Source organism: Amblyomma maculatum, chromosome 11 (genome assembly GCF_055883805.1).
Source record: "Amblyomma maculatum isolate TAMU_Amacu chromosome 11, ASM5588380v1, whole genome shotgun sequence".
Taxonomy (NCBI): Eukaryota; Metazoa; Arthropoda; class Arachnida; order Ixodida; family Ixodidae; genus Amblyomma; species Amblyomma maculatum.
In genome coordinates, this window is record NC_139354.1 from 37,784,019 (window position 1) to 37,809,580 (window position 25,562).

Consider the following 25,562-nt stretch of genomic DNA (forward strand, 5'->3'; position numbering starts at 1 on the left):
CATAGCCATAATCCAAGTTATAGCCAACAATTAGCATTACCACACGTAAAGAGGTTTCAGTGCACCCCTTGATTTTTCCAAGGTAGCCACCCCCAAGGTCCTTCCCTTGACAGATGCTACCAGTTTTGTATGCCTCCAATGTCGCTGCACCCTCATAGCAGCTATGTAGCCTGTTGCATGTGAGAAGCATGGCCCATACAGCAGTGCATTGATAAGAATGAAATGAAGCACATAACCTTTGGTCACTCTCTCACGTTGTGCATTTTCATTGCCTAGTGAGAATGATTTGACTTCACACGATACGAAATGTCCTTATGATCACTCCGTTAACTATCCAACAGCACAGCGACTGCACTAGAAGTCCACATAAATCTGTCTAGAGTGAGTATACTGACAGATTACTGTGCAATATGCATATTTCACCATAAACAGTTTTGTCAAAGAGAAAATGGTGCCACCTACCTGACCTAACCCAGCCTAGCCTAGCCTGGCCTGACCTGACCTAGCCCAATTTAGCCTAGCCCCTAGCTAAAAATGTTTACACAAGCAGGACCAGTGACCATGCTTTAAAAATTTTAATTTAGAAGAGACTCTCAGCATCACAAATTAAAGAGTATAGAGAGCAGCTGTTACGTGCACGTTTGGCAATTGAGCTGCATTGCTGTTGGTGCCATTGCCGGTAAACCATATTGTAATAGTAATAGAATATTGTAATAGTCTCCACGTGAAGTGCACAAGGCGTCAGAATATCCGTCATCACGGATTGTCATGCTCTCCCAGGTTTGTACGCACTGTGAGGAGTTTCGAAGCTCAGGCCCAAAATATAGCAGCCTTTCAGTAGCCGCGCCATACTCTGTCATGCAAATGAACCAGACACAAGTTCCAGAAAAGGCATAATGAACTGGGCAGTGTTAGCAGTGTGCCTTGCTATGAGATCAAAGCCCTGATTCAGTCATGCTGTTAAAAGGATTGACCAGATTGGCTATTTTGATGGGAAGCAGTGAATGAGAACTCTCGCAGAGCAGAGAACTATAGCCCTTAACTGGGGCACGAAGAAAAGTGCCTCCCAAAACCAAACCCCTAAAGGTAAGTGGTTCTAATTCTGTCTTTTCCCAGGAACAGAAATGTAGCCTGAGCAAAGAGTTAAAAACTAAGACACTGCAGTCATTGAAGCCAGTGTTCAAGATATGAGAAGTCTTGTCATCAACGTTTACTAAAAATTTGGGCCTTGATAAGGTCATTTTAGATAAGAACTGAGGAATACAGTTTGACGCATTTTGACAGCATTGAGCAAGATGCTCAAACAAATTTGAAAATCCAGTGGAACGTCCACTACAGCTAGACTACTAGTCTGCGTGTAAAAATGCAGCTGCAGGACAAATGCACAGTCTTGTTGCATTTGGTTTTATGGCACATAAGCAACTTGGGCTGTCATGCACGAGGCGCAATGCATTTTCTTTGTGAAGGACTAAAACATTATTAGGATACCATAGGTCCGTTGGAGGTGATGTTTCGCCTAAGAAACTACGGGACATGCCGACAAGTGCATTCTCTCCTAGGAGCAATGTGGGATGGAATGATTGATATATGCTCAATTTAAGACTGTGTGCAATATTTTTTTCTTTAGCTTTCTAAATGAAAATCAAAACGTGGTTTATTGTGAGCTCATTTCGACTACCTTTACATATTGATTTGTCTTCTTTCTTGAGAATGAAGTTATGTCAGATGTGTGTGCCCAGTGCGAAGGTGGCATGTTATTTACCACTAAGTTATCATATATCTCGCTCACAAATGCATCCTGCAAAATTGTAGGGCATCTCACATCATGCAGTTTCTGGATACTAACAAATTCCTTCACTCTGTGCAACATGGATTTTATAAAAACTTACCTGCACCACATCACTGGCAGACTCTTCATTACCTCCATGCAAACTGACAACCTTTCTTCACGACCTGTTTGCTAACCTTAACTTTGTAATATTCAGACTAACGCCATTATCCTAGACCTTGCTAAACCATTTGAGTAAAGTTCTTTGTCGACATTTACTGCTGGAATATGCACCCTCCGTTACAGTTAGACGCTTACAAATTGGAATACACATCAATTTGAAACCCTCATCAAGGATATCTCATCAATGCACTTGAATCCGTCCAAAATTGCACCACTCATTTCACTCCCAGTGTTCACATGAAGTTAGTGTATGTTGAACTTAGTCTTTCTTGCCATCACTGCAGGCACCTCTGCCACGCATTTCCCATCACATCGACCATCAACTCCAAACTTGTTTGTACGCCTGTACCATAATCCTTCCCATCTCCTTTCCACGAGTCGCATGAAGCTGGAATGACCTATCCCATTCAGTTACTACCAATCACCTGCCCATAATCCTTCAACATCAGCTCTGAAATGCATGCATCACCATGATAATCTTTAATAGAAGTGATCACTAAGGGTATGCAAATATTGAAATTTTCAAATGTAAATTGAGTACCAATAAGGGAAATAATGCCTTCGAATATATCATCATTATCATCAGCAGCAGCCGGACTATACTCACTGCAGGGTGAAGGCCTCTCCCATTTTTCTCCAATTAACCCGGTCCTGCTGCTAGCTGCATCCACTTGACTCCTTCCTGCGAACTTCTTAAGCGGCTAGCTGCATCCATTTGACTCCTGTGAACTTAACCTCATATACTCACCTAATTTTCTGCTAACCCACTGCTACGCTTTCCTTCCCTTGAACTCCAATTGGTTATCCTCTCTTTGCACTATATGTCTTGCCCAATCCAGTCAAAAAAACAGTTGACTCCACTTAGCATTACCAGTGGGAACCAAATGGAATCATTAGAACCAGTTGGAAAAATCTTCATTTCAACTGGTTATGACTGAGTGAGAGGAGAAACCAATTGATTGCAATTGTACTTGCCAATGGGAATGAATTGGACCAGTTGGGAAATTGCTGACTTCAATTGGTTACGATTGAGTCATGATTGATGCCAATTGAGCCCAAATAGACCTGCAAGTTGGAACCATTTATGAAAAACAGTTGGTTTTGCCAATAGGTCGAACTGGTCTGCCTAACTGCACCAAAAATACCCATGGGAACATTTGCATATTTAACAAACACAGCAGAATTTATGGTATTTATATTAAGAACGTAATCTGCAGAATTGTATACATCATTTGCAGTTTTCTGCAGTTGGAATTAAATGAAATAACTACACTGAACAGGCACAACTAGTCCCAGCATGAGTCAAATATATGGCATATATAAGTGGAAGAAAATGTGTCCTATGAAAATGTGTTGGGGTTATGTTAGCGGTGTATAATATTAATGTACCTTGTGTGATGCTTGATTGCTTGCTCGTCTTGATTTATGTGAAAGCAAGTAGTTCTCATAATTCGCACTCCATAAAAATGTTGGTACATTAAAGGGCAACTCCGGTGGTTTTTTCATCATTTTGTGTTATTGGCTGAATTACATTCCTCGGCATGTCCCGACTCCAACACAAAAAAACGTTTTTCAAAATTCCAAGTAGAAGTATTTTTAAAAAGGAGAAACAGCAAATCGAAACCGAAACTGCTTTCACGGCCAGAAACGACGTCCCAGTTGACGAAATGATGACGTCACACTCAGTATTAGAAAGACACTTGTACATGCGTTGGGTGGTGAAAATAAAGTATGGAAATCATGACGTACTGCATAAAATGTCTGAGGTAGTTCAATATAACCATCACAATTTCATAATCACACGGGAACCAGTTGACGAAATGATGACGTCACACTCAGTATTAGAAAGACACTCGTACGTGCGTTGGGTGGTGAAAATAAAGTATGGAAATCATGACGTACTGCATAAAATGTCTGAGGTAGTTCAATATAACCATCACAATTTCATAATCACACGGGAAGTGGACAGAGACGGCGGTATACTGTTTGTGACGTCAGAAATTCACTGTTGCCCGTAGAAATACTCTAAACTTAAGCCATGAAAACGGCATATTTTAAAGCCGTGTTGTGCGCGAACGGATTATCGTACGGCGCTCAAATTTTGTAGAAATCGTCAGGACGGAGAAGAGAACCTACAGTAAAATTTTTACTAGAAAATTAGAATGTCAAAAAACCTCCGGAGTTGCCCTTTAAGGTTGAGTGCCGTCCATGCACATCAATTGAGCTTTTTTTCTTGCAACTTGTATCACTTGTATTGAGTATTTTGCACACCTTAATGCAGAAGTGCATCTTGTGAACGTCTACTGGGTGCTGTTACCTACATGAAACCTTACGGCTGGAAAAGGACGAGGTTCAATCGGTCTAATGGGGGTCCAATTATGTACAAATTTTCAACTGGAAATTTTCCAATTTGTACTGATTGGAAATTTCCTTAAGATGGATTCAATTGCTTTTATTGACTGAGAATCCTGTTTTTTCTTCTTGATTTCAACTAGAATGCCAGTAATATTTCTGTGAGCCACTCTGCACGCTTCCTATCTGTTAACGTTCCTACCACTTCCCGTTCCATAGCTCTCTGCATTGTCCTCACTAGACGCTTTGAAAGAGAAAATCTAGGGTTAAAACCAGACAGGAACCTCAGAAGAAGCAGGAGCAATAAACACGTTAGAAAAACAAGCCTATAACGCCAGCCGTAAAAAGAGCTGATGTTATAGAAAGTTCTAGTGCAGCAATTCTGTTCCAAAATTGCATCTGGTGAGTCTTAAACCACGGGCGAAAATGCACCTTCTATTAGAGCGATTCTTACTTGGAAGAGCATGTAACTAAATTAAATAGAACCCTTTCCTTAGCCTCCACTTTTCAGGCCCCCAGGTGAGTATAGATAAGATGCAACTGTTATACACTTTCCTCTTGAGCAATACCAGTAAGCTGCTAGTTATGATGTGCGAGTACCTTCCAAATGTACTCCCATCGTAATTGAATTGAATTCACATAACCCCTATGTCACGGGCAGGAGCTGCCAATCTTATTCTCATAATCATAATCTCATAATTATTTCCCTTTCGTGGTCCAGATCTGCGGTTACTACCTGTCCTAAGTAGACATATTTGCCCACCACTTCCAGCGCTTCGCTACCTATCTTAAACTGCTGTTCCTTTCCCAGGCTGTTCAACATTATCTGTCTTCTGCATATTAATATTTAGGCCTACACTTCTGCTTCCCATCTAGGTCATTAATCATTCATTGCAACTGATCCCCCAAGTTACTTAACAAGGCAATGTCATCAGCAAATCATAGATTACCGAAATACTCTCCATCAATCCTGATGCCTAACTGCTCCCATTCCATGTCTTTGAATACACCCTCTAAGCAAAGCTATAAATAGCACTGGGGAGATCTGTCTCTTAGCCTACCACCTTTCTCGTAATACCTGCATGACTGCTGAGGTTTCGACCGAGTGAAATGCTTTCTCGTTTTCTGTGTATAGGGGCTGCTTATATTCTGAGCACTTTTCTATCACCTGGTTGATAGTATATACCCTTTACAGCGCGAGCGCATGGGCGCTGCCATATTTGATCATGTGACCCTTCCGCCATCGCCGGCCTTCTGAAGTTCTGGCCTTCTGGTTTGACGGCTTCCGGCACGCTGGTACTCGGCTGCACGGTGCGGCGTACCAGCTTTCGCTGGGGACAACGAGCTTGTAGACAGGCAATAAACTTCATGTGAATGCCTATAGTATGTGTAGGTGCTAAAAAATGTTTAATTTAACCACGTAGTTCATTTATTGCATTCTCCTAAATGTCTGCATTGGCTAGAACATTTCGACAAACCCATCAGCGGTCGACTCGGTTTTTTGTTTTGCTTTTTTTATCAATTCCCTCTCTAGTGCTCTTTGTGGAAAACGTGACTTTCTGTAAAACTGAACAGATTACAAACTGATTATTCCCTCAAACTTATTTTTTTTTTAATTTTCTTGCGCAAAGGGCGAACGCATGCTCAGACTATGCTGTCTGAGACGCATTATGAATGTTCATTTAACATTGTGCACAATACTTACTGCTCAATATGGACGTGCATGTAATCCCCGACAATTGATAAGATATAATTTTATCTCCTGTAAACGTCCTGGCTTCAAAAGACTATTACGCTGCTTGAAGGCCGCATCAGGCGCTCAGCGGCGTTCACCTGCGCTCGGGCGAAGGTGACTGGAAACTGCACCGGAATTCAGAACGCACAGTGCGCAGCTCAAGCAAGCGGGGATATAAAAAAATCTTATCATGGTAAATTTCATCATTGGCCCGTGCATTAGTTTCATAAAAGCAGCAGTTATTACATGTATTTCAGCAGTACTTGTCTAATTAAAGTTTGGTTTTGTTTGTGCGGTGTTACGTCCCAAAGCGACTCAGGCTATGAGTGGAGGACTGCGGAGATTCCCATCCCCTTGGGGTTCTTTAATGTGCACTGATACCGCACAAAACACGGGCGCCTAGGTTTTTGGCTCCAGCGAAAAGCAGCCGCCGAGGCCGAGACTCGATCCCGCATATCCTAGGGAATAGTACCTAATTAAAGTAAACAGATTCACTTACATGCCCACACTAACTTTCCTTCTCTGCGCAATCAATTCATATAACTGCATAGACATTAATAGCAACGTCAAGGTACCTCTTAACGCCCTGCAAAAAAAACTCTGCAGCAGAGCAAAGACTCAATATCCAATTCCTGAGAAAACGTCAGGGTCGTTCTCGCATTCCCATGGCTACTGCCGGTGCTAAAACGAGCTGGGGTGTGAGGTATAGCCATTATCTGCAATTCACAGGCGCTTTCTTGTCCCAGAAAGGAACATGAACTCGTGATGCATCTCCCAGAAAAACGGTTGCCTAGGCCATGATGTGCACCTTATGTAGAAAGCATCTTCTGCTCTTCCGTCAATAAACAGGGTCATTAGCTCTACTTCCTTGCCGATGCGTTTTGAAGGCCAGCAATGACGGGCGTCCTAGTGGCGCCACCTGTTAGGGAAGAGTGGAACTACTCGCTGTAAACGGTCTATAGATATGATCGATGGTAGATTACCCTTTCCGGAAACCTGCCTGATACTTTAGGTTGATCGAAGTCTAAGGTTGCCTTGATCCTATCAGCGATTACCTAAGTAAATATTTTGTACAATTGGTTTTTCAGGACCTTAGCATCCCTTTTCTTAAGAATTAAGATAATGTTAGCGTTCTTCCATGATTTCAGTACATTTGATGTCATCAGGCATAGGGTATACAGGTTGGCCAGTTTTTATAGCATATATCCCCTAAGTCTTTCAACAAATCTGTAGTTACCTGAGCCTCCTCAGCTGCTTTAAAATAAGGGCGTTCTGTATTTCAAGTAATGGTTTTGAACGACCAGTAGTATTATGTGCAGTCAACACAAAGGAGTAGCAGGAATGGTGACGACTTCCTACAACTACAACCATGAACAGTGTGTGCACTAATGAGATGAGCACACTTGGTGCCCTTCATTTTTTGGGGGGGGGCTATATTGACAGCTTTTGGAATTTGTAGTGGAAGACTAGAAAAAATTGCAAGGACGATTACCTACGCATTGGCCATCGCAGGTGCAATTAAATAGAACACTGGGATCTCATTTGACCGTAGTGAGACATGTTCATAGAACTTTATTTTTCTTTCAGTTTAGTAGTTGAACAACTTTTGAGCACGGGAGAAAGATGTGCTTTACTGTAGCAGCTGGTGAAACAAAAAATGGCAAGTTCTCCTTATATGACTAAATCATCTCTACGAACATTGCCAGCAAAAGAATACTATGCTTTAACCAATGCTGTTATGGAAAGGCGCATTTGGGAAACAATAGTGACTAGGCTTTTTAAGCCTACTATGTACAGTCAAGTGCCTGTGAATAAATAATGTCAGCAAAACTATTACTGTGCTGTTTTGTGGAAATGCACTTTCATCCCGGAACCGTTACCAAAAGAGAAAGAAAAAACATGGCAGTGAGCAGCTAGCATTCAGAAATTCCCCCCACCCCCTCTTCCATCTTTAAACCTAAACCATTTCCCACAACATTTCAATATCAACTGAGAACATCAAACCAGCTCACACACAAAACAAATTTATGACACAAGTGTCACTGTCAGAAATTGTCATGGGTTGCAGCAAAGGGCAAGAAGCGAACAACAAACAACTTGCAGCTGCGCAAACAAAACAGAGCGATGGGGCAACGGAAATGTGAAAATGATACTGTCACAACAGTCACACGTGAAGGAAAAAAAAAAAAATTGGAGGATCGCAATAGCCACCAACAATGCAGTTTTTTTCCACATCCACATGTCACGGAGGATCCATTGACGACAACCAAAGCTTCTGTCATCCACGCGTGGCTAGAGTGGACGACAACACAGCGCACAGCGGCTGCAATCTATGCACGAAAATGCGCGTCCATTTTTCGTCGCAGCCACACAATCACCACAGGAGCACTGCGAAAGCTCTCACCAGCTTGAACAAACCGGACACACAACACATGCGGTGCGCTTGTGTAGTTAAAAAAAAAAAATCTCGCCACACACCCCAACACTGTCCACCAACACGTGTGCACAGAAGCAGATGCCTTTGGCAACATCCACATCCAACTGCAACACCCACACAAATTTACACAACACACAAAAGAGCTCACCGCATTTGTCTGTGGCTTTACACTGCTTGCAGAATAAAAAAAGAAAAGGACATCTCGTTTTGTGCGCTAGTTTGGGTGGCAGGCAGATTCTTGGTCACCAAGTGACGAACACTACAAACGTCACAACTTGCTGCATTCTTCGTCTTGTGCAAGGAGGCACCGAAATTGCTGCATTGCTACGTTGAAAAAAAACAAGAGAACCAAGAGGAAGTTGCACAGTAAATTGCAGGATTTGCCTGGGCTATGTCATAACTGACATACAATGATTCTTGACATTGCTTCACCAGCAGCTGCAGCCTCCACAATTACTCTGCTGCCTTTTTTCAACTGAATTGCTTTCACTGAATCCACTGAGATCATTGCCGCTTGCAGAAGCATTTGTCAACCAATTATCTTTGGAGGGCCCTTGGAAAAAAAAAAAGAAAGTGTTTCAGTATCGATGATACTCCTCCTGTCCGTATGAACGTGCGTCACAAAAAAAAGGTGTCAGCTTGGGCAAAAGCGCCATTTGATTGTACGGTGGTTGTTCCTTACGAGGTCTTCAATGCGAGGTTCCTGTTTGTCGGCCAACAGTCTTTCATTGCATCTTGCCTATCGAGACTTAGTAACATTCCACCAGCATATTCCCAACCACAGTCTTACACTGATGAAAACACACAAACAAAAGGTGTTCCCAACGTCGTTAACATGTTTGCCTATGTGCTGCACTGGATTTGTGAAGTGTTCATAAGAAATTGTTTTTTTTTCCCCCTACTTTGTGAGTGTTAGTTTTCGGGCAGCTGTAGATGACTTCTTTTCAGCTGTCAGCGCTGGTGCCAACGTAATCGGCGTAACTGGCGTTGTCGCAGCACTTGTTAGAAACCTGGTTCCCGCTGGTAGAGTGATAGTAGGGACAGAATGATGATGGGGAGGGCGCTGGTGATGATGAGACGTTGTGGTGGCACCTAGCACAACGGGTGACAAGAGCACGCAGTTCGACGGAGAAAAAATGGGGATCTGTGGTGACGTTGCTGCTGACGGCTGGCCAGTAACTAACGGCACCACCTCAGGGGAGGGCGTGGCACCCCGCAGAAAGCAGGCATAATAGTTCGGCGTGACGGGTGTTACTGTTCCCGTTGCCACGGTTGCTGTGGAGCTTGTAGGGGTCCGCAAGGCAGTAGGGATGGTTGCTTCCTCCCTTCTCCCCGCTGTGTCCAGGACCAGGGCATCGTCAGCTGAAGAAGATGGCGTCACGGGCGTCGGTGGCGCGCTGTCATAGGTCAGCCGACGTGCCGCAGCTGGCAAAGGTGCCACGGCTGTGGCGGTGGTCGTGGTTTGTTCACCGCTGCTGCTCGAAGGTGTCCGCTGGTCCACCTCTCGCTGCTGTTCCAAAAACCAGCTGAAGGTGGGTGTCAGGATGGCAGTCGGCATTTCGGCTGCAGTCAGCACAGTGGTCGTTGTCTGCTGCTGCTGTGTCTGCACCATCATCTGCTGTGGAAACGGCTGTGGCTTGGCCGGCTGTGTCTGCTGCACCTCCGTGCACTTGCTGCTGTTTGAAAATTCACATGAGGCACAGATTTAGTCAACGAATAAGTCATCTCGACATGCATAAAAAGGTTTACTTTGGTTTAACATACCAAAGCGACTCAGGCTACGAGAGACGCCGCAGTGAAAGGCTCCAGAAATTTCGGCCGCCTGGTTTAACGCGCACCGACACCGCACATGCATGCTTTGTTTTCCGGCTCCATCGAAAAGCGGATTCGATACTTGGGCATAACAATTGGGCACCTTAGCCACCGCGGTAAGGCCTGAAAAGGGCTCACGTAAAGCTGAAAAGGTTTTGGGCAGTGAGCCTACACGCGACTTGCAAGACATCATGCTGCGACTGTTTCAACGCTAAACACACTGTAAAATGCTTCTCTTGGTTAAACCGCTCGCTTATTTGCGCTGAAATCTAAAGCCAAGATGGTGTACGACATTTATGTTCTTTTAAATACAGTTGAACCCGGATATATAGAATTTTGGTTATATCGAACTCACTGAATATCCCCTTGAACATCCCATGTAAAAGTATAGGAAAGCCGCGTCATATATCGAACTTAATTTTACCGGTCGTTCGATATATCGAACTCCGCACCACGCACTGGAAAGTGTGCCTTCCCCAAAGACGATCGCATCACCCTTGGCCATTTGCCGCGTGCCGTTTTCAAGCCATGTGCGGAAGGAATGAGAGGGGACAGTTCGGCGAGGGCTGGTCTGGGCTGTGCCGCGCCCATTCCCCAAAGGCGCGCGCATCTGCAGTTATCGTTTTCTGCGCGCCAACACGTGACGTTTGCAAGCCATGTGCGTGGGTGTGCCCATCCTTTCGCCAAGCTATCTCTCTCCTTCAGCACGCGCTACGCATGCGCCAAGCCAGCTCAGCTAGTTTTCAGACAGGCGTCGACGCCTTCTCCAGCGTGTGTTGCGAACCATCTGCGCGCGCAGCGGCTGAGGTGGCTATGGTGCCTGCGGACGTTAAAAAGCGGCAGCTCTCTCTTTGTTTTCTTTTTTTTTTTTGCAAGTCATCCTTTCTTATCATTGTGCTGTTCGGACGTTAAGAAGCGGCAGGTTTTCTTTTTCTTTTCTTTTTTGCAGGAGTCGTTTATCCTTACATGTATGAGTCAATGAAAGCACGCGGTCAGCTGCTACGATCATGACGCCCGCCCCAAGCGCAGCGTGATAAATCGAACCAGGCTTGTACGTGCAATCAAGCCATCACGGGCACTCTGCCAAGTTCGCTCCCCGCCACCGCAGGAGCTATCAAAAGATAAACGCGCCCCGACGTTATCGCTGCGCAGCATCTTGGCACGTTGCCAAGCAATGAGCTGTGGATGAGACGACCGAAACGGAGTGACGCGCGCCATCGACATACAAGCGAAAATGCTCGCGATTTCTGCCGTGGCAACACAGAAACCTAGTTTAGAGCTGCCGCGGTGGCTCAAGCAGCGAGAGGGAGTTTGAAATTTTTCGCTCTGTCGCTGCCGCTCGTCCCTGAGATCGCTCAATCGCTTGCATGTGAGCGAGCTGGCCTTAACGTTTTTTTTTTTTTTTCAAATTCTCCGTGCAAAAGTGCAGGGTGGGTTCATTATGCGAGTGGGTTGCTTACGCGACAAATACGGTATCGTTTTTTGGCATCGTAAGTGCCGTCACAAGCCGATTTTTGTATATCGAATTATTTCGCGATCCCCTTCGAGTTCGATATATCCGGGTTCGACTGTATCATGTTTGGATGATGTACTTGCCTGATTCGAACAGAATTTCAAATGCAGATTGGCTGCAGCATCAGTGACTAGAAACAAGCAGCTTTCGGATAGTTAACAAGATTAGTACGGAACAACCTTTCCACGGAACAAATGTTATTTACCTTTGAAGTTGTAGTGAGAGAAGTGGGGGAGGGGGGAGGGTGAGCGGCTAACTTTGAAGACACTTCCTTGACTGCTTTAATAATGTCGAGCGCAGAAAATGTGAACAAATTGCCCCAAAGGTTTCACTTCTAACCAGTACTACAGCTCTGGACACTGAGTTGACCTCACAGCACAAGATAAACAGAGAAGCACTAGACCAGAGCTGATCTCCTTTAAAAGCCACTGCTTTTAATCATTCGCTACATGTCTTAAGCACAGCTGATGCTGTACCCTGGCACCTAATAGACAAACTCATTTTTGTAACCTATACAAACACGGTAAAATGTAATCTCCATAATTCACAACACCCGTCACAAGTGCAACACAAGTTCGACACTTTGCCATGTTTTGTGGGGATGTGCGGACAAGTTAAGCTAAAGTTAAGTTGAAGTTAAGTAAAGCTGATCTACTAGGTTAAGAAGTAGCTTGGGTCATTAGAATTCTTGAATGAGGACCCCGCCATTCTGATCATCAATCATCAAGACTTGCTTGTTATTAAAGTTAACTCTCTCTTCCTCTCAATACAAGGTCTGATCTGGCTATGAGAGACACCGTATAGTGGAAGGCTCCAGAAGATTTGACAACCTCGGGTTCTTTAACGTGCACTGACATAGCGCAGTACACAGGTGCCTTGCTTTACAGCTCCATTGAAAACTGGCCTGCGGACAGGGCTGAACCCATGTTTCTGGTTTCAACGCTATAATTGCTGAGCCACCCCAGCATGGCACTTCTCTGCAAAGTATTTGATGCTAGTACAAAAGCACGTTAAAGAGAATGACAAAGACGTCGATAGGGTGTGTCCGTGTCTAACACCTGCGAACCCAATGTAGTTTTTTACACGTTTTCTTTGTAATTTTTGGGAGGGGTCACTGAGTGTAACGTCTAGTTACGACATATGGCTGAATAACAAGTATCAGTATAGTGTACTGGAACTGGGAAGTGGTGCCGTCTGTGGAACAGAGCTATGTGAGCTAGGGCGGCATTCGAGCGATGAAAAATGTAGAGGGCGCTCACAGTCAGAGGAGCAGTGCTATATTGCTCGTGCCATGGAGGGAACCCACACGCATCTGCTTATGTATTTCGTTAAGCGCATTGCTATGTAAAATTGTTTTGAGGCCATGCCACGGTACAATGTGAACAGAAGAGAAAGGCGGAGAGATGGTGCGACGAGAGAGAGAGACTGCACGCACTTGGCAACGTGCAACATGAGTCGCCATTCGTCAGAATGAAGCGCAACCTGAATTCGGCACTCTGCTTATAGCCCATCGACCTGAAGCTTACTCAAGGGATGTAAGAAGGGATGTAAGGAACGTACAAGATAAACTAATTTATCGCCCCGATGCTACATGGTTATAACAAGGCTCTGAACACCCCAGCGCTAAGCAGTGCCCATTTGGATGGCAGGCAACAGGCTTCAAGGAACACAAGTCCTGGCGTCCAAAGTGCAAACACCAAATGCCGCTTACCACTGTGCATCCACCTTTTTCGTCTTCTCCTGCTGAATGCTGATGATGGGCTTGGAGTTCAGGGGCAGATTCAGCGACTGCAGCAGACTGGTGTACTGCTCTGCGGAGAGCGTGATCACGTGAGACTCCGAGGTGGGGCTTGGCTCACCCTTCTTGGCTTCAGCCTGGAAAACAGACGAGATAATTCCAAAGCGGTCAATGCTCCCCCCCGTCCGCTGCACCCAGAGCGGCAGCTATGCTGGAGTTTTCATGTCTCCCCACTACAGAAGAAATTGTGAATCATTTTCGTGCACATTAATAGTGTGTCGAGAAACACTGCATCAAATTTTCAGCACTCTACGAGACAACTGCCCATCCAGTAATATTCAAAATTTCCACTGCAGTACTGAAACACTACTTTTAGTTTTTGTATACAGTCGAACCCGGATATATCGAACTCGAAGGGGATCGCAAAATAGTTCGATATATCGATAATTCGATATACAAAAATCGGCTTGTGACGGCACTTACGATGCCAAAAAACGATACCGTATTTGTCGCGTAATCAACCCACTCGCATAATGAACCCACCCTGCACTTTTGCACTGAGAATTTAAAAAAAAAAAAAAAAAAGCGTTAAGGCCAGCTCGCTCACATGCAAGCGATTGAGCGATCTCGGCGACGAGCAGCAGAGCGAAAAATTTCGAACTTGTTGGAACTGCGTCCCTCTCGCTGCTCGAGCCACCGCGGCAGCTCTAAACAAGGTTTCTGTGTTGCCGCGGCAGAAATCGCGTTTTCGCTTGCATGCCGATGACGCGTGTCACTCCGTTTCGGTCGTCTCATCCACAGCTCATCTCTTGGCAGCGTGCCAAGATGCTGCGCAGCGATAACGTCGGGGCGCGTTTATCTTTTGATAGCTCCTGCGGTGGCGGGGAGCGAACTTGGCAGAGTGCCTGTGATGGCTTGATTGCACGTACAAGCCTGGTTCCATTTATCACGCCCGCGCTTGGGGCGGGCGACCGTCATGATCGCAGCAGCTGACTGCGTGATTGCGTTGATTCATACATGCAAGAATAAACGACTCCCGAAAAAAAAAAAAAAAAGAGAAAAAGGCAGCCGCTTTTTAACGTCCGCAGGCACCATAGCCACCTCAGCTGCCGCGCGCAGAGGGTTCGCAACACACGCTAGAGAAAGCGTCGACGCCTGTCTGAAAACGGGCCGAGCTGGCTTGGCGCATGCGTAGTGCGTGCTGAAGGAGAGAGATAGCTTGGCGAAAGGATGGGCACACCCACGCACATGGCTTGCAAACGTCATGTGTTGGCGTGCGGAAAACAATAACTGCAGATGCGCGCGCCTTCGGGGAATGCGCGCTGCGCTGCCCAGACCAGCTGTCGCCGAACTGCCCCCTCTCATTCCTTCCGCACGTGGCTTGAAAACGGCACGCGGCAAGCGGCCAAGGGTGATGCGATCGTCTTTGGGGAAGGCACACTTTACAGTGCGTGGTGCGGAGTTCGATATATCGAATGACCGGTGAAATTAAGTTTGATATATGACGCGGCTTTCCTATACTTTCACATGGGATTTTCAAGGGGATATTCCGTGAGTTCGATATAACCAAAATTCGATATATCCGAGTTCGATATAACCGGGTTCGACTGTACTGCAATTTTCAATGTATAATAAGCAGTTTTTTCTTACAAAATTTTGGTAGTGCGTCCTACACAACAGTGCCTCTTTTTGTTTTGCGCAGCATTCATAGGTGAACTTTATCGTGAAATGGTGGTGGCAGCGACTTCTGCTATTAAATAGCTACGGTTGCCTCACAGGCGCCTCGAGCATGAGTAATATAAAATGCCAAAAGATGGCGACATCCGTATTCTTCGCCCTTTCCGCACTGCTAAGACAAACCAGGGAAAGCAGACTCACTTTTCTAGTTGCAATTTATAACATCGTTTTGCAATTTATAACATGCCTCAGAACCGTTGCAAAAAATTGGCGCGCTTTTTTTGATGGCATGTCTGAAGATGACGCCTTTCAAGGATGCGAGTAATAATAATGTGTCGCTGCTCTCACTATGCGAGAGTACTTTCAGTCATGAGTGTTGCCTCTTTCTTTTGTCCTGTCATTAGTTTGTAAGAAGTTTTCTTTCTGGCACGTAACATTTCGCGATGGTCGCACAAGCATGTATACCCGAGTCCCAATTCCCCAACTTGGGTAAACTGAGGTGGGTCTAATTACAAGGTGCGTCTTATATACCAAATGTTTTGTTGAAAGCCTCTAAATATGAGAGGAGTGTCTTGTACAGTGGAAAATATGGTAATCGCTGTTTACCTCTTTTACTTACTCCATTACCATGCTGGATTTTGTACCTCTAATCACAAAGTTGAATTAGATATTGGATTAAAGATCTTCCTTACCAATGTTTTAGCTTCTCCATTCATGCATTACAGCACACTGCTAACAATGCACACTGCACGACTGGAAATTGCTCATCGTTAATGTGGCCATAGCACTCAGTGGTTGAAGGTGCGGTTGTGACTCATGCGTTTGTATCGCCCGTGGCGATGCATGATGGTATTCGGATCACTCGAAATTTTAAGAAAATTTTATCAACCTGCGCTTTATCTTTGAGATTCTACTGTACATCAAAAGTCAAATACAACACCATCTCACCTCATTGACAATGGGTGTTGACACTGCGGCTGGTGACACCGTACCTGAAAAAAAAAAAAAAAAAAGCCATACTTTATGAAAAAAAAAAAAAAGCCCCTGTCGTGCTCTCGTGAAAAAAATAATTCTAGGAGGCACTTTGGATCACTAAACTGTGATGAGGCGAAAGCCTCTGTCGCGCGGTGGTCCGAAGCCCTCCACTACGATACTTCTTTCTCTCTGTTTTCACTCCCACCTTCGCGATGATGTGATAGCGTAAGCTACTAGCCAACATATAACGCCCCGGTTTAGCCGAGCCGTATGAATGTCACTGCGTGGCCTAGGGACAACGTGAATGCAAGGGTCTTGCCAGGTTGATTGTGATATTACCCTTCCATATGAAACGAAAGGCCAGTGTTGGCAGCTCCTACCAAACGTAATGTCAGGAGCCCTACGTCTAGTTAGTGCTCAGCCATGTCAGCTGCCAGCTACCGCCTCCCACATAACAAAAGCGTTACGGACAGATGGACACGATCCGTGAGCATGAGCCATTAAAGGCTTAAAAAGGGAAGCAGGAGGATTTGATTTGATTCATGGGGTTTAATGCCTGAAAGCAACTAAAGGCTATGAGAGACATCAATGTGGAGGGCACCAAATAATTTCGACCACTTGTGGCTCATAAATTAAGGTACATCCACATCGTGGTGTACATGGGCGCCTACGTTTGAACCCGGATCACCCAAATCAGTACTAGTTTAGCACCCTAACCACAGAGTTACCGCGGCTGGAAGCAGGAGGAGGGCAATAATTGTAGCTATGGATATTTAGTCAGTGTGCTGTCAGTTTGGGATGGAACACAAACCACTAGCATTTGAACACATCTCAAGTTTTGTGACTTGAATACCCAATACTACTGCACTGATATTTGCAACCACTAGTTTATCTCTAACGCTCTAGGCTAGCCATGTCATTTTTAATGAAAAGCTTTGGGGCACAATTAGCATACATTAAGAGTGGAATGCATTACCATCCACATTTCTGAGTCAATTTGTTTGCATTTTTTTTTTAGTAAAAGTGCTTTTCTTTCTTTGAAAATACTTTGTAATGATGTTTGGCTGAGTTTAGGAACCTGTGGATGATGCCACAGCCCTGCCAACTGCCACCTGCCGGACCACCTGCCAACTTCAGTACCATGTTCGGTTAACGGGATGTGTGACATCATAAGACTGTGTAACCGCTTTCAGCCAATCAGGGAATTTCAAGACACACGATAACGCCGGCTTGTTCTCGGAATGTGGACTTTTCAATGTAAATGCATCAATAACTGTGCACTTTGATCGACTAACTCTTCGTGGTGGTGAGAACTTTACAGGGATTTATGCTCTCACTGAAACCATCGATTAAGCGGTTTCTAAATGCACTGAAAATATGTTGGGAGAATTTTCATATTTAGTTAAACTGCCATATGTACGCAATATAACAACTTCCCATCAAAACAAGTAAGCTGTATTTATATCACATACTGGGTCGACGTTTGTGGTTGAGACATGAGCATTCGGATCTCTCGTTCGCAAAGCGGAATGTTGACATAAGTGAATGCAATAAAATGTCCCGATAATATCCGAAAAGCTATTGAAACAGACATGCAAAATAAAGTAGAAAATCGTTCTTAACACAGAAGATTAAATGTTTTAAATGTTTTGTGACAACTCGAATAAACAACTGTCAATGCGTGGCCTTTTCCTACTCCTTTTTCCTGCATAAGTACTTCAAAGTGTTGAATCTGTCCATTTGCTTTCATGGATCAATTGATGACGAATGAATCGGAAGTAGTGTGTGAGCGAGGCCTTAAAATTAGTGCGGAGTTCCTACTAGGGCATATAAAGGCCCTACAGAAACTGCATAATTAATCATCAAAGAATGTGCAAATAATTTCTATGCTGCCCTGTTATGCTCTTTTGCAAAAACCTGGACATTTAAAAAATTTCACCCTATCGTCCCTAGAATAATTAGCACATTGAGGGAATATGAAATCACTGCAAGAGCTTTTAATCATTAGTTATTAGCGCCCATGCATATTTCTGGGTTTGCAGTCTACAACCCTTCTATGCTCCCATAACGACGATGCATAAAGAGGTTGCAAATTTGCCATGCAGTGGCATTTCATGCAACACAGGGCAAAACAAACCAGCAAGCTGCGGCTGGCTTCCATCGGTGCTGGTGGCAGGTGCAGCAGGGGCCACAAGGTCTTGATGGGGCTCCTCTTCCGTCGAGTAAAGGCGCCGTCGCTCCATCTCTGCGACCTCGCAGATGTCGTGAAAGCTGGCATGGCGTGCCAGGCTCCTGGCAGAGGACGGCCCAGATGCCGACTGGGTCGAGCGAGCTGAAGGGTGGCGAGTCTTTCGTGCTGATGCGGAGACATCATCGCTGTATGTGCGCCCAAATCGGGTCGTAGTGCGCTTGACACCTTTTGAGAGTCGGAAAGAACGAAAGCAAAATGTTGAAGAACCGTGAAGTACCAGCTCGTTTTTATTGCCGTGTTTTTATTCACAACAACCAAGTAAACGAAATAAAAGGGAGAGTGATGTTTTGCAAAAAGCACTTGAGTGGACCTTTAACCACGGGTAATTTAACCTCTAGGCCAAGTGCCCTACGAAAATGGCACCTAACCTAACTAACCTCAATCCAGGAAGTCTGATTACAGACTCTGACATCAACTGTAGAGAGGATTTAGTTCTGCAGTACTGGGCCAATAACAATGATGATAACCCACATAGTAGCATTACAAGCTTCAAAAAAGCACTTACTTGACCAAGAGATTGGAACAAAAATTACAAATGGGCATGCTTCTTCAGTGTTAATGCAAAACAGGGGGGAAATTTAGGTTTAGCGTAAGAGTCTTACGCACCAGCATTCTTTGGTGGCGTTTAAAGGCAGCGTGTCTGGCTCGCGACCGAAGGGACAGAAGCACTTGACAGACCTGGTCAATGTTTCTTTTAAGCAGAATCGCTTGGCCCTGACGTCATGACCCCCATAGCACAGCGCATCTTCCACCAAACAAGACGTTTCACGCTTTCATTATTGCTGAAAACTAACATTAGTGGACTACTGGCGCAAAATAAAATGGGAAGAGGGCAACGAAAGAAGCGCAGACATGGTTCATTACCACTTCCAAAGCGTGGTTATTGTACCACAAAGGTGGAAGCCATTTGAAACTTTTGAATTCCATGTTTGATATCGTTTCACACTGATTGCACGTATGACCTGGTCTCCATCACCATCCCTGAAGATATCGTAAAATTCCTCGCATTAGCTGTCTAAAATCAAGAACTAGTTTGCCACTGAGTGATGCACAGACTGTCTGCTGCAGCGACTACTTTTAGTTTATCCAGAAAACTCAGAAAATCATGCTTCATGCTCAGGTATGGGAGACTGCGTTGGAAGTAGGCGAGTGGCTGTGGCAATTCCATTTCATGAACATGCTTCATGCTTTATCATGCTTCTTTTCATGAACAGATGCTTAAAAAAAATTCAGCTAACATTGTATTCCATAAATTTTGAAGTGTGAAATATATGTGATGACTCTCCATCTCCTTCTGGTACTTTTCTCCTGACCCTCGAAACAAGACAAAAGTAAATGAGACTTCTTTCCTTTCCTATGATGACAGTCTTCCCAAGTTGCGCCAGTCATCGACCCAATAGTGGTCATGTGGTGGCAATACACAGGTCCTTTGTTGGACTGGACACTGCCAACACACTACCAATATTGGTCCAATGATGGTGCTCCCTGGGTTAGCAGCGTAGAAGAAAACTTTCAAAGGTGAAACAAATCAGGATTCACTCTCTTAACCAGATCCACTATAGTTCTGTGTAATAGTAGTCTACTAACTCTGGGTCTGTTGCAGCAGCTCAAGGACTTTGGCGCTGCACTCGTTTGGACTGGCTGGGGACTGGGCGGGTGACTGGACGTCCACTGGAAGAAAACAAAATCGTCCACGTCAGTCAGCATTCTCGTCAAAGCCAAGGCAACAGCCATTGTAACGGCTTCTCTCCATTCGCTACAGCTTTAGAGCAACAGTATGGACACACTGAAGAGGGCTGGGACCAACAGATTATCAAGTTAAAATGACAAACCCACTCTCACCGAAGAACTTTACTTCTTTGCAAGATAGCAAATGCCAAACAATAAAATACAGGCATCCGAACACCAGCAATTTCATAACGAAAACTAAACCTTTTCACTGCAAATCCCTAAGCTGAGGCTACACTGCCATTTACATAGAGTCCTTTTCACTGTTCATGTCATTATCTGGAATAGAATGGTGGGAAAAAAAAAATCCTGTATTTAACAAATACAAAATTCTTGGTAATGAACGAGTCTTGCTGGCAAAAAAAAAAACAAACGAAAAAAAACACAACATCTGTTTTTCCACAAGTATGCTATGGAAAGTACGGATCACACAATAAAATATTGGTGCAATGTTACAGTGCTATGACCAGTGCCCTTCTATCATACTGGAATGAAAACGAACACTGAACGTTGAAAACTAGTTGACGATGCAAAACTCTCAATACCATGCACAACCTCATCTATGTCATGGGCTAGGATTGGAACATTTGGCAACTAATATGCTGGCTTCGAAGCCAACAGATGCACAAGAAAGCCAGCTAAGGAAACCTAATTGTAATTACGCATTCGCCGTAGTGTGAACGATCAGTGCTGGCTGTTCCTGCATGTACTTTTGCCCTTGCTGCATTGGCTATGCATGAGCGTGTGTTGACTGCACCTGAGGTAATACGCAGCCAGGAAAGGCAGTAAATGACTGTATTGCTGTTAATTGCAATCTCTGAAAGTTGCACCCTACCCAAACATGTAGTGTCCTGCCGTCTCTCTGCATATTTTGTTCTCGCATCTCATTACACAAGCTCTTCCACATTCAAAAATGTAGTACTTATCCACAGTGCCACAAAAATGATCGGAATGATGAGCACTTTTAATCTCACTCTCATTTACTCTCACAAAACTATCTGCCGCTAGGTGGCGCTACTACTTGACTGGAATCTGTGCGATGGCGGCACCGCTGAGAGAATGGAATCACGCTTTGGTAATGCCTCGGTCCACTGACAATTGGTGGTCCTAACGACAACTACGTTTAGACATTAAGAGCTGGCACCATAAAAGCCATACTACATGGGACATTGTTTGGGTGTAAATCATTGGCTGCAAATGATTTGCACGGCTTTTGCATAATCTTAAAATGCCAATGAAAAACTGATGAGCGACAAATTTGCTCTACTTTTGCCTTTGTTTGACAATGCAGCGCCTGTTAAACCAACAGAGGGACAGTTAGTTGACAAGTATCGTTCATCTTATAAAGACCAGGTGGCCCCATTATAAATGGTATTGCCACATTTGGTCTTGCCAACATTGAACTAAATGAGCGAATGTGAAACACAGCGAAACGTCCCGCAAGATGCTTGTGTTTACCACACACACAAGCACATACACTAAATTAAACCCTTCTATATTGCACACAATATGCACCACTTTCGTCATGAGGTTCTCTCCAGCCAGGTAAGCAAGTCAGAAGAGGGGAGTGCAAGCTGGAAGCATACTTCGATAAAATGCAACGTTAGGCTAGTTGGCGATCCATACTTGTGAGGAAGGGAGCGCAAAAAGAACAAACACAGAAGATTAGACGACATGCTAGCATCTTTTGTGTCTTTTCTTCTGTGTTCATCCTTTTTACGCTGCCTTCTTTACAAGCTGGAAGAAGTGACCTGTTAACTTGGTCGCTCCCTGACTGCTTCCAAAGGATCATCATCCACTTGAAACGTATCTATGTAGTTTGGCCAGATCAGCAACAAACAATACATTTTAGCTGTTAGGCACCCTACGAAAACCACCAAACTGAGTTCATCCTCTCTTTGACAAAAAATCATTTCATTTGACCTTGGCCCCCAGTGTCCCTTCTAACCCTTTCCAAATGAACTGAAGGCGCACATCACCTTTTGCCTTCGCAGGTTTCTTCGCAGATGATGGGCCAGTGACGACAAGCGAGTGCCTTGACTGAGTCTGGATTTGGATATCTGTTGAACGAGGAGGCAAGATTAATGTGGAAGGCCCATTCTAAAGTGAGAAAACGTCGAGGCTTAAGAAGCGGACAGTCTACTGCTCGAGGCAAGTGAAAAAATAACTAGCATTATTCTTTTTTAGGTTTCGCAGTTCATGGTGCGGATATACCATTCTCCAGGAACAGGAGTGAGCAGCACATAAGAATTATCTATTGCCGGATGTCATGCTTTCTAGGTGTCCACGGTGGTTCTTTAATGTGCACTGATATCGCACAGAACACGGGCGCCTTGCTTTTCGCCTCCATCGAAAAGCGGCCGCCGAGGCCGGGATTCGATCCCGCGTCCTTGGGAACAGTAGTCGAGCGCAGTAACCACTGCGCCACCCTGGCGGGGCACATCTATTCTTAGGGCGAAGCTGGAGTGCCCCCCTAATTTTCTTTACTTTCGCTAACTATTTACTATTTCTGATATTGTTCAAAAATAGTTTTTGAAGACTGCTTAATATGTTTTAAAAATACAAACAGCCACTGTGCTGAAAGCAGTGCTGCAATGCCACTGCCAAATGATGGTTTTCTAGAGCCTGTGATCGACATCTCCATTCTTATTTCCCTAAAAGTGCTTTAAAAATTACCTTAACACTTCAAACCATGCTCCTAATATAAAACCTACATATCTCAGTTAATGTGATGGTTATGAACTACCAATATTCAACCACAACACATGGTTGGCTCGTTTATGGAGTTTAACATCCCAAAGCGACTAAGGCTATGGAGAAGCCAAGTGGAGGGCTCCGGAAATTTCGACCACCTGGGGTTCTTTAATGTGCACTGACATTTAACAGCATATGGGCGCCTGGCTTTTTGCCTCCATTGAAAAGCGGCGGCGGCCAGGATTCGAATTGTGATGCAGACAAAATGAAAAAGTTATGGCGCAAAGATTTTAGTGCAAAAAGTAAAAATTCAGTCAGCGTTTTCTGCCTTTAAAGCCTCCCCAAAAGAGCTTGGTGATGAAAACATAAAGGTTAGCAGAAATAAAAAATGTGAGGGTGAAGAGAGCACTGTGTAAGCACTGAAGAAGGCTGCTTGTTTAGACTGAAAGAATGCTGGTTATTCCTCACTATTTTATTCTTAAAACTGTTACGTGTAATTAGCATATGCATTCAATGCTGCGCTCATAATGGTCTTGACCCATAATGCTTATTTCAGGTGCAAAAAAAAAAACATACATCAAGCATGTAAGATGTTCTGCAAATGTTGGTCAGCATGATCGGCATAAAAATAGTTTGTGGTTTTACACGTGGACAATTTAAGGTGATAAATTTCACATCTATTATCGAAATGACAGCCTTGCCCTCAATTCTCTCTCTCTTTCGTTTACAACAAATCCCCACAAGCATCCAGCCAACAACTCCTTCAGGAATTATCCACAGATCTGCCCCTGAACAAGCCAATTCAGAGTGAAAAGGTTGTAATGGCTAGAAGATTAAATCCACACACGGAAGGAGACAGAGAAAGAGGCAACTGAAGTAGAGAGAATAAATATAATTCAAAAAGAAACCACACACACAAAAAAAAAAAACCTGCCTTCTTCGGTGCTGGTAGGCCTGATGTCAGGGCCTACGTACTTGAAGGCACTCTTTCGGCCTCTGGCCTCGGTTACAGTAACCTTGCTGATCAACCCCAAGCTGGTCAGGATGTTTGCAATGTCGTAGAGGCGTCGAATTTTGGCTGCAAGGAATACATGGTCGCGATTATGATGATGATAGAGGTCAAGTCTTCGTGCACCCAGATTCAATCTTGTGATGGTAGTGATAGCAGAGAGAGTTGTTAAGTCTAGTTTTCCACACCATATTTCACCTCCTGCATTGAACGCTTTAAGTGCCCTAAAATGCAAAAGTTGCTTAATTATGAGGCACATAATCTTTCTTGTCTTCTGCTGTGGCTAACAAATGGCCTCACTGAGCTAGTTTCAATATGATGTACTTGCAGAAACAGCTGCTAGTGGTGACGTGAGGCCGCTCCAGCTCTTTTTTAGAGTTCAGAAGAGCTCAGCTTTTAGGAATAAATACTCTTGATCGTAAACCATATTCCTGTTATTTACATTCAACAATGTTAACATCATCGAGAGATCAACAGCATCTGAATTTTGTATTCCAAAATGATAGTTTTTAATTAGGGGTATGCAAATTATTGAAATTTTCTAATATGAATTGAATAAAGATATGGGGAAAAAAAAAAATGCTTTTGAATATCGAGTATTTGATCAGTGAAAAAAAAAAAAAAAAAAAAAAAAACATGAGAAATTAAAATGTAGCAAACACTGGTCGCTTAGCTTTTTAGAATTCACATAGTATTTGCAAATAGAATTAAACTACAATCACAAAAAAAGTACCGTCAAAATCCACATATATGATACGAACCCACATATAATACGAGGCGTAATTTCGGGATAGTAAAAAGGGAAAAGAAAGCTTTTCATCCTTGTATAATGCAAATGCGAGCGAGAAAAGATCAATAAAAGTATTTATTTGCACTACATGTCGCAGTTGCCCTGTGAGGTGTACGCGCTCCGCACTTTCGCGTCCAAAGCCACCTCGCGCCAGGCGTCACGAACAGAGACGCGCACCTTCATGCACCGGTGCTGATTCGCTCCCCTTCTTGCGCTGACATGCTAGATCGGATGATTTCACGCACCGTGAGAAGAGCAGCTCATATACGCCCCGGAATTCACAGAAGCGACTGCCTAGTTAGTTCTCAGTTTGTTCTAAAACCAGTAGGCTGCTTCCAGTCTAGCACCGCACGTGGTGTGTGCGCTTCGCAAGTGTTCTCGGATTTGGGTTCTTCATGCGATCACCGTCGTCCGGTGTATCGTTAGCCGAGAGTCGCTTGCTAACGACAATTTCTCATACTGATCGACGCGTTCCTTGGGAATGCTGATAAGGCGTTCGCAATTCGCCGTGAGAGACCCGTGCAACGCACCGAGTGATCCTCCGCTGTCCCTACATCATGCAAGATGCGATCGACCTCTTTCCGACCTCGCGTGCGTCGCGGGCGCCGTGGTTGCGAGGATCATGGGGTCAGCGCGGTAAAACCAAAACCATCGAAACAGTCAGCCAGCGCCACTGCTAGATAGCGCCACCTCTGGCCGGAAGCCTGATGCTGATAGCGCTGATTAATAATGAGGCCGGAACTGCGAATTTAGGCTTAAATTTGTTCGGAGTCACATATAGTAATTAATAGGAGGCAGAAATTTGACGCAATAAAATCGAAAAAAAAAAATCGTCATATATTATACGTGGGTTTTTACGGTATTTGCAAACAATTAAATCAGAATCACAAAAGGAGTGTA

At 44.3% G+C, this 25,562-nt stretch overlaps 1 protein-coding gene across 2 annotated transcripts in view; it reads right to left on the reverse strand.

The window, feature by feature from the left end:
• Nucleotides 1-7,579: 7,579 nt before the first annotated feature.
• Nucleotides 7,580-25,562, reverse strand: part of LOC146173536 (uncharacterized) — a 51,888-nt gene continuing 33,905 nt past the window's right edge. The window contains exons 9-15 of one of the 2 annotated variants that reach the window (XM_084584330.1): nucleotides 23,798-23,941; nucleotides 22,149-22,229; nucleotides 20,029-20,112; nucleotides 18,328-18,606; nucleotides 16,164-16,207; nucleotides 13,512-13,675; nucleotides 7,580-10,148 (exon numbers count right to left, since the gene is read on the reverse strand). In XM_084584330.1, coding sequence (XP_084440456.1) covers nucleotides 9,374-10,148; nucleotides 13,512-13,675; nucleotides 16,164-16,207; nucleotides 18,328-18,606; nucleotides 20,029-20,112; nucleotides 22,149-22,229; nucleotides 23,798-23,941 — 1,571 coding nt within the window. In that variant the 3' untranslated portion in view covers nucleotides 7,580-9,373. Of the gene's footprint in view, nucleotides 10,152-13,511; nucleotides 13,676-16,163; nucleotides 16,208-18,327; nucleotides 18,607-20,028; nucleotides 20,113-22,148; nucleotides 22,230-23,797; nucleotides 23,942-25,562 lie in introns of both variants that reach the window. The other variant, XM_084584329.1, reaches the window with a different exon arrangement.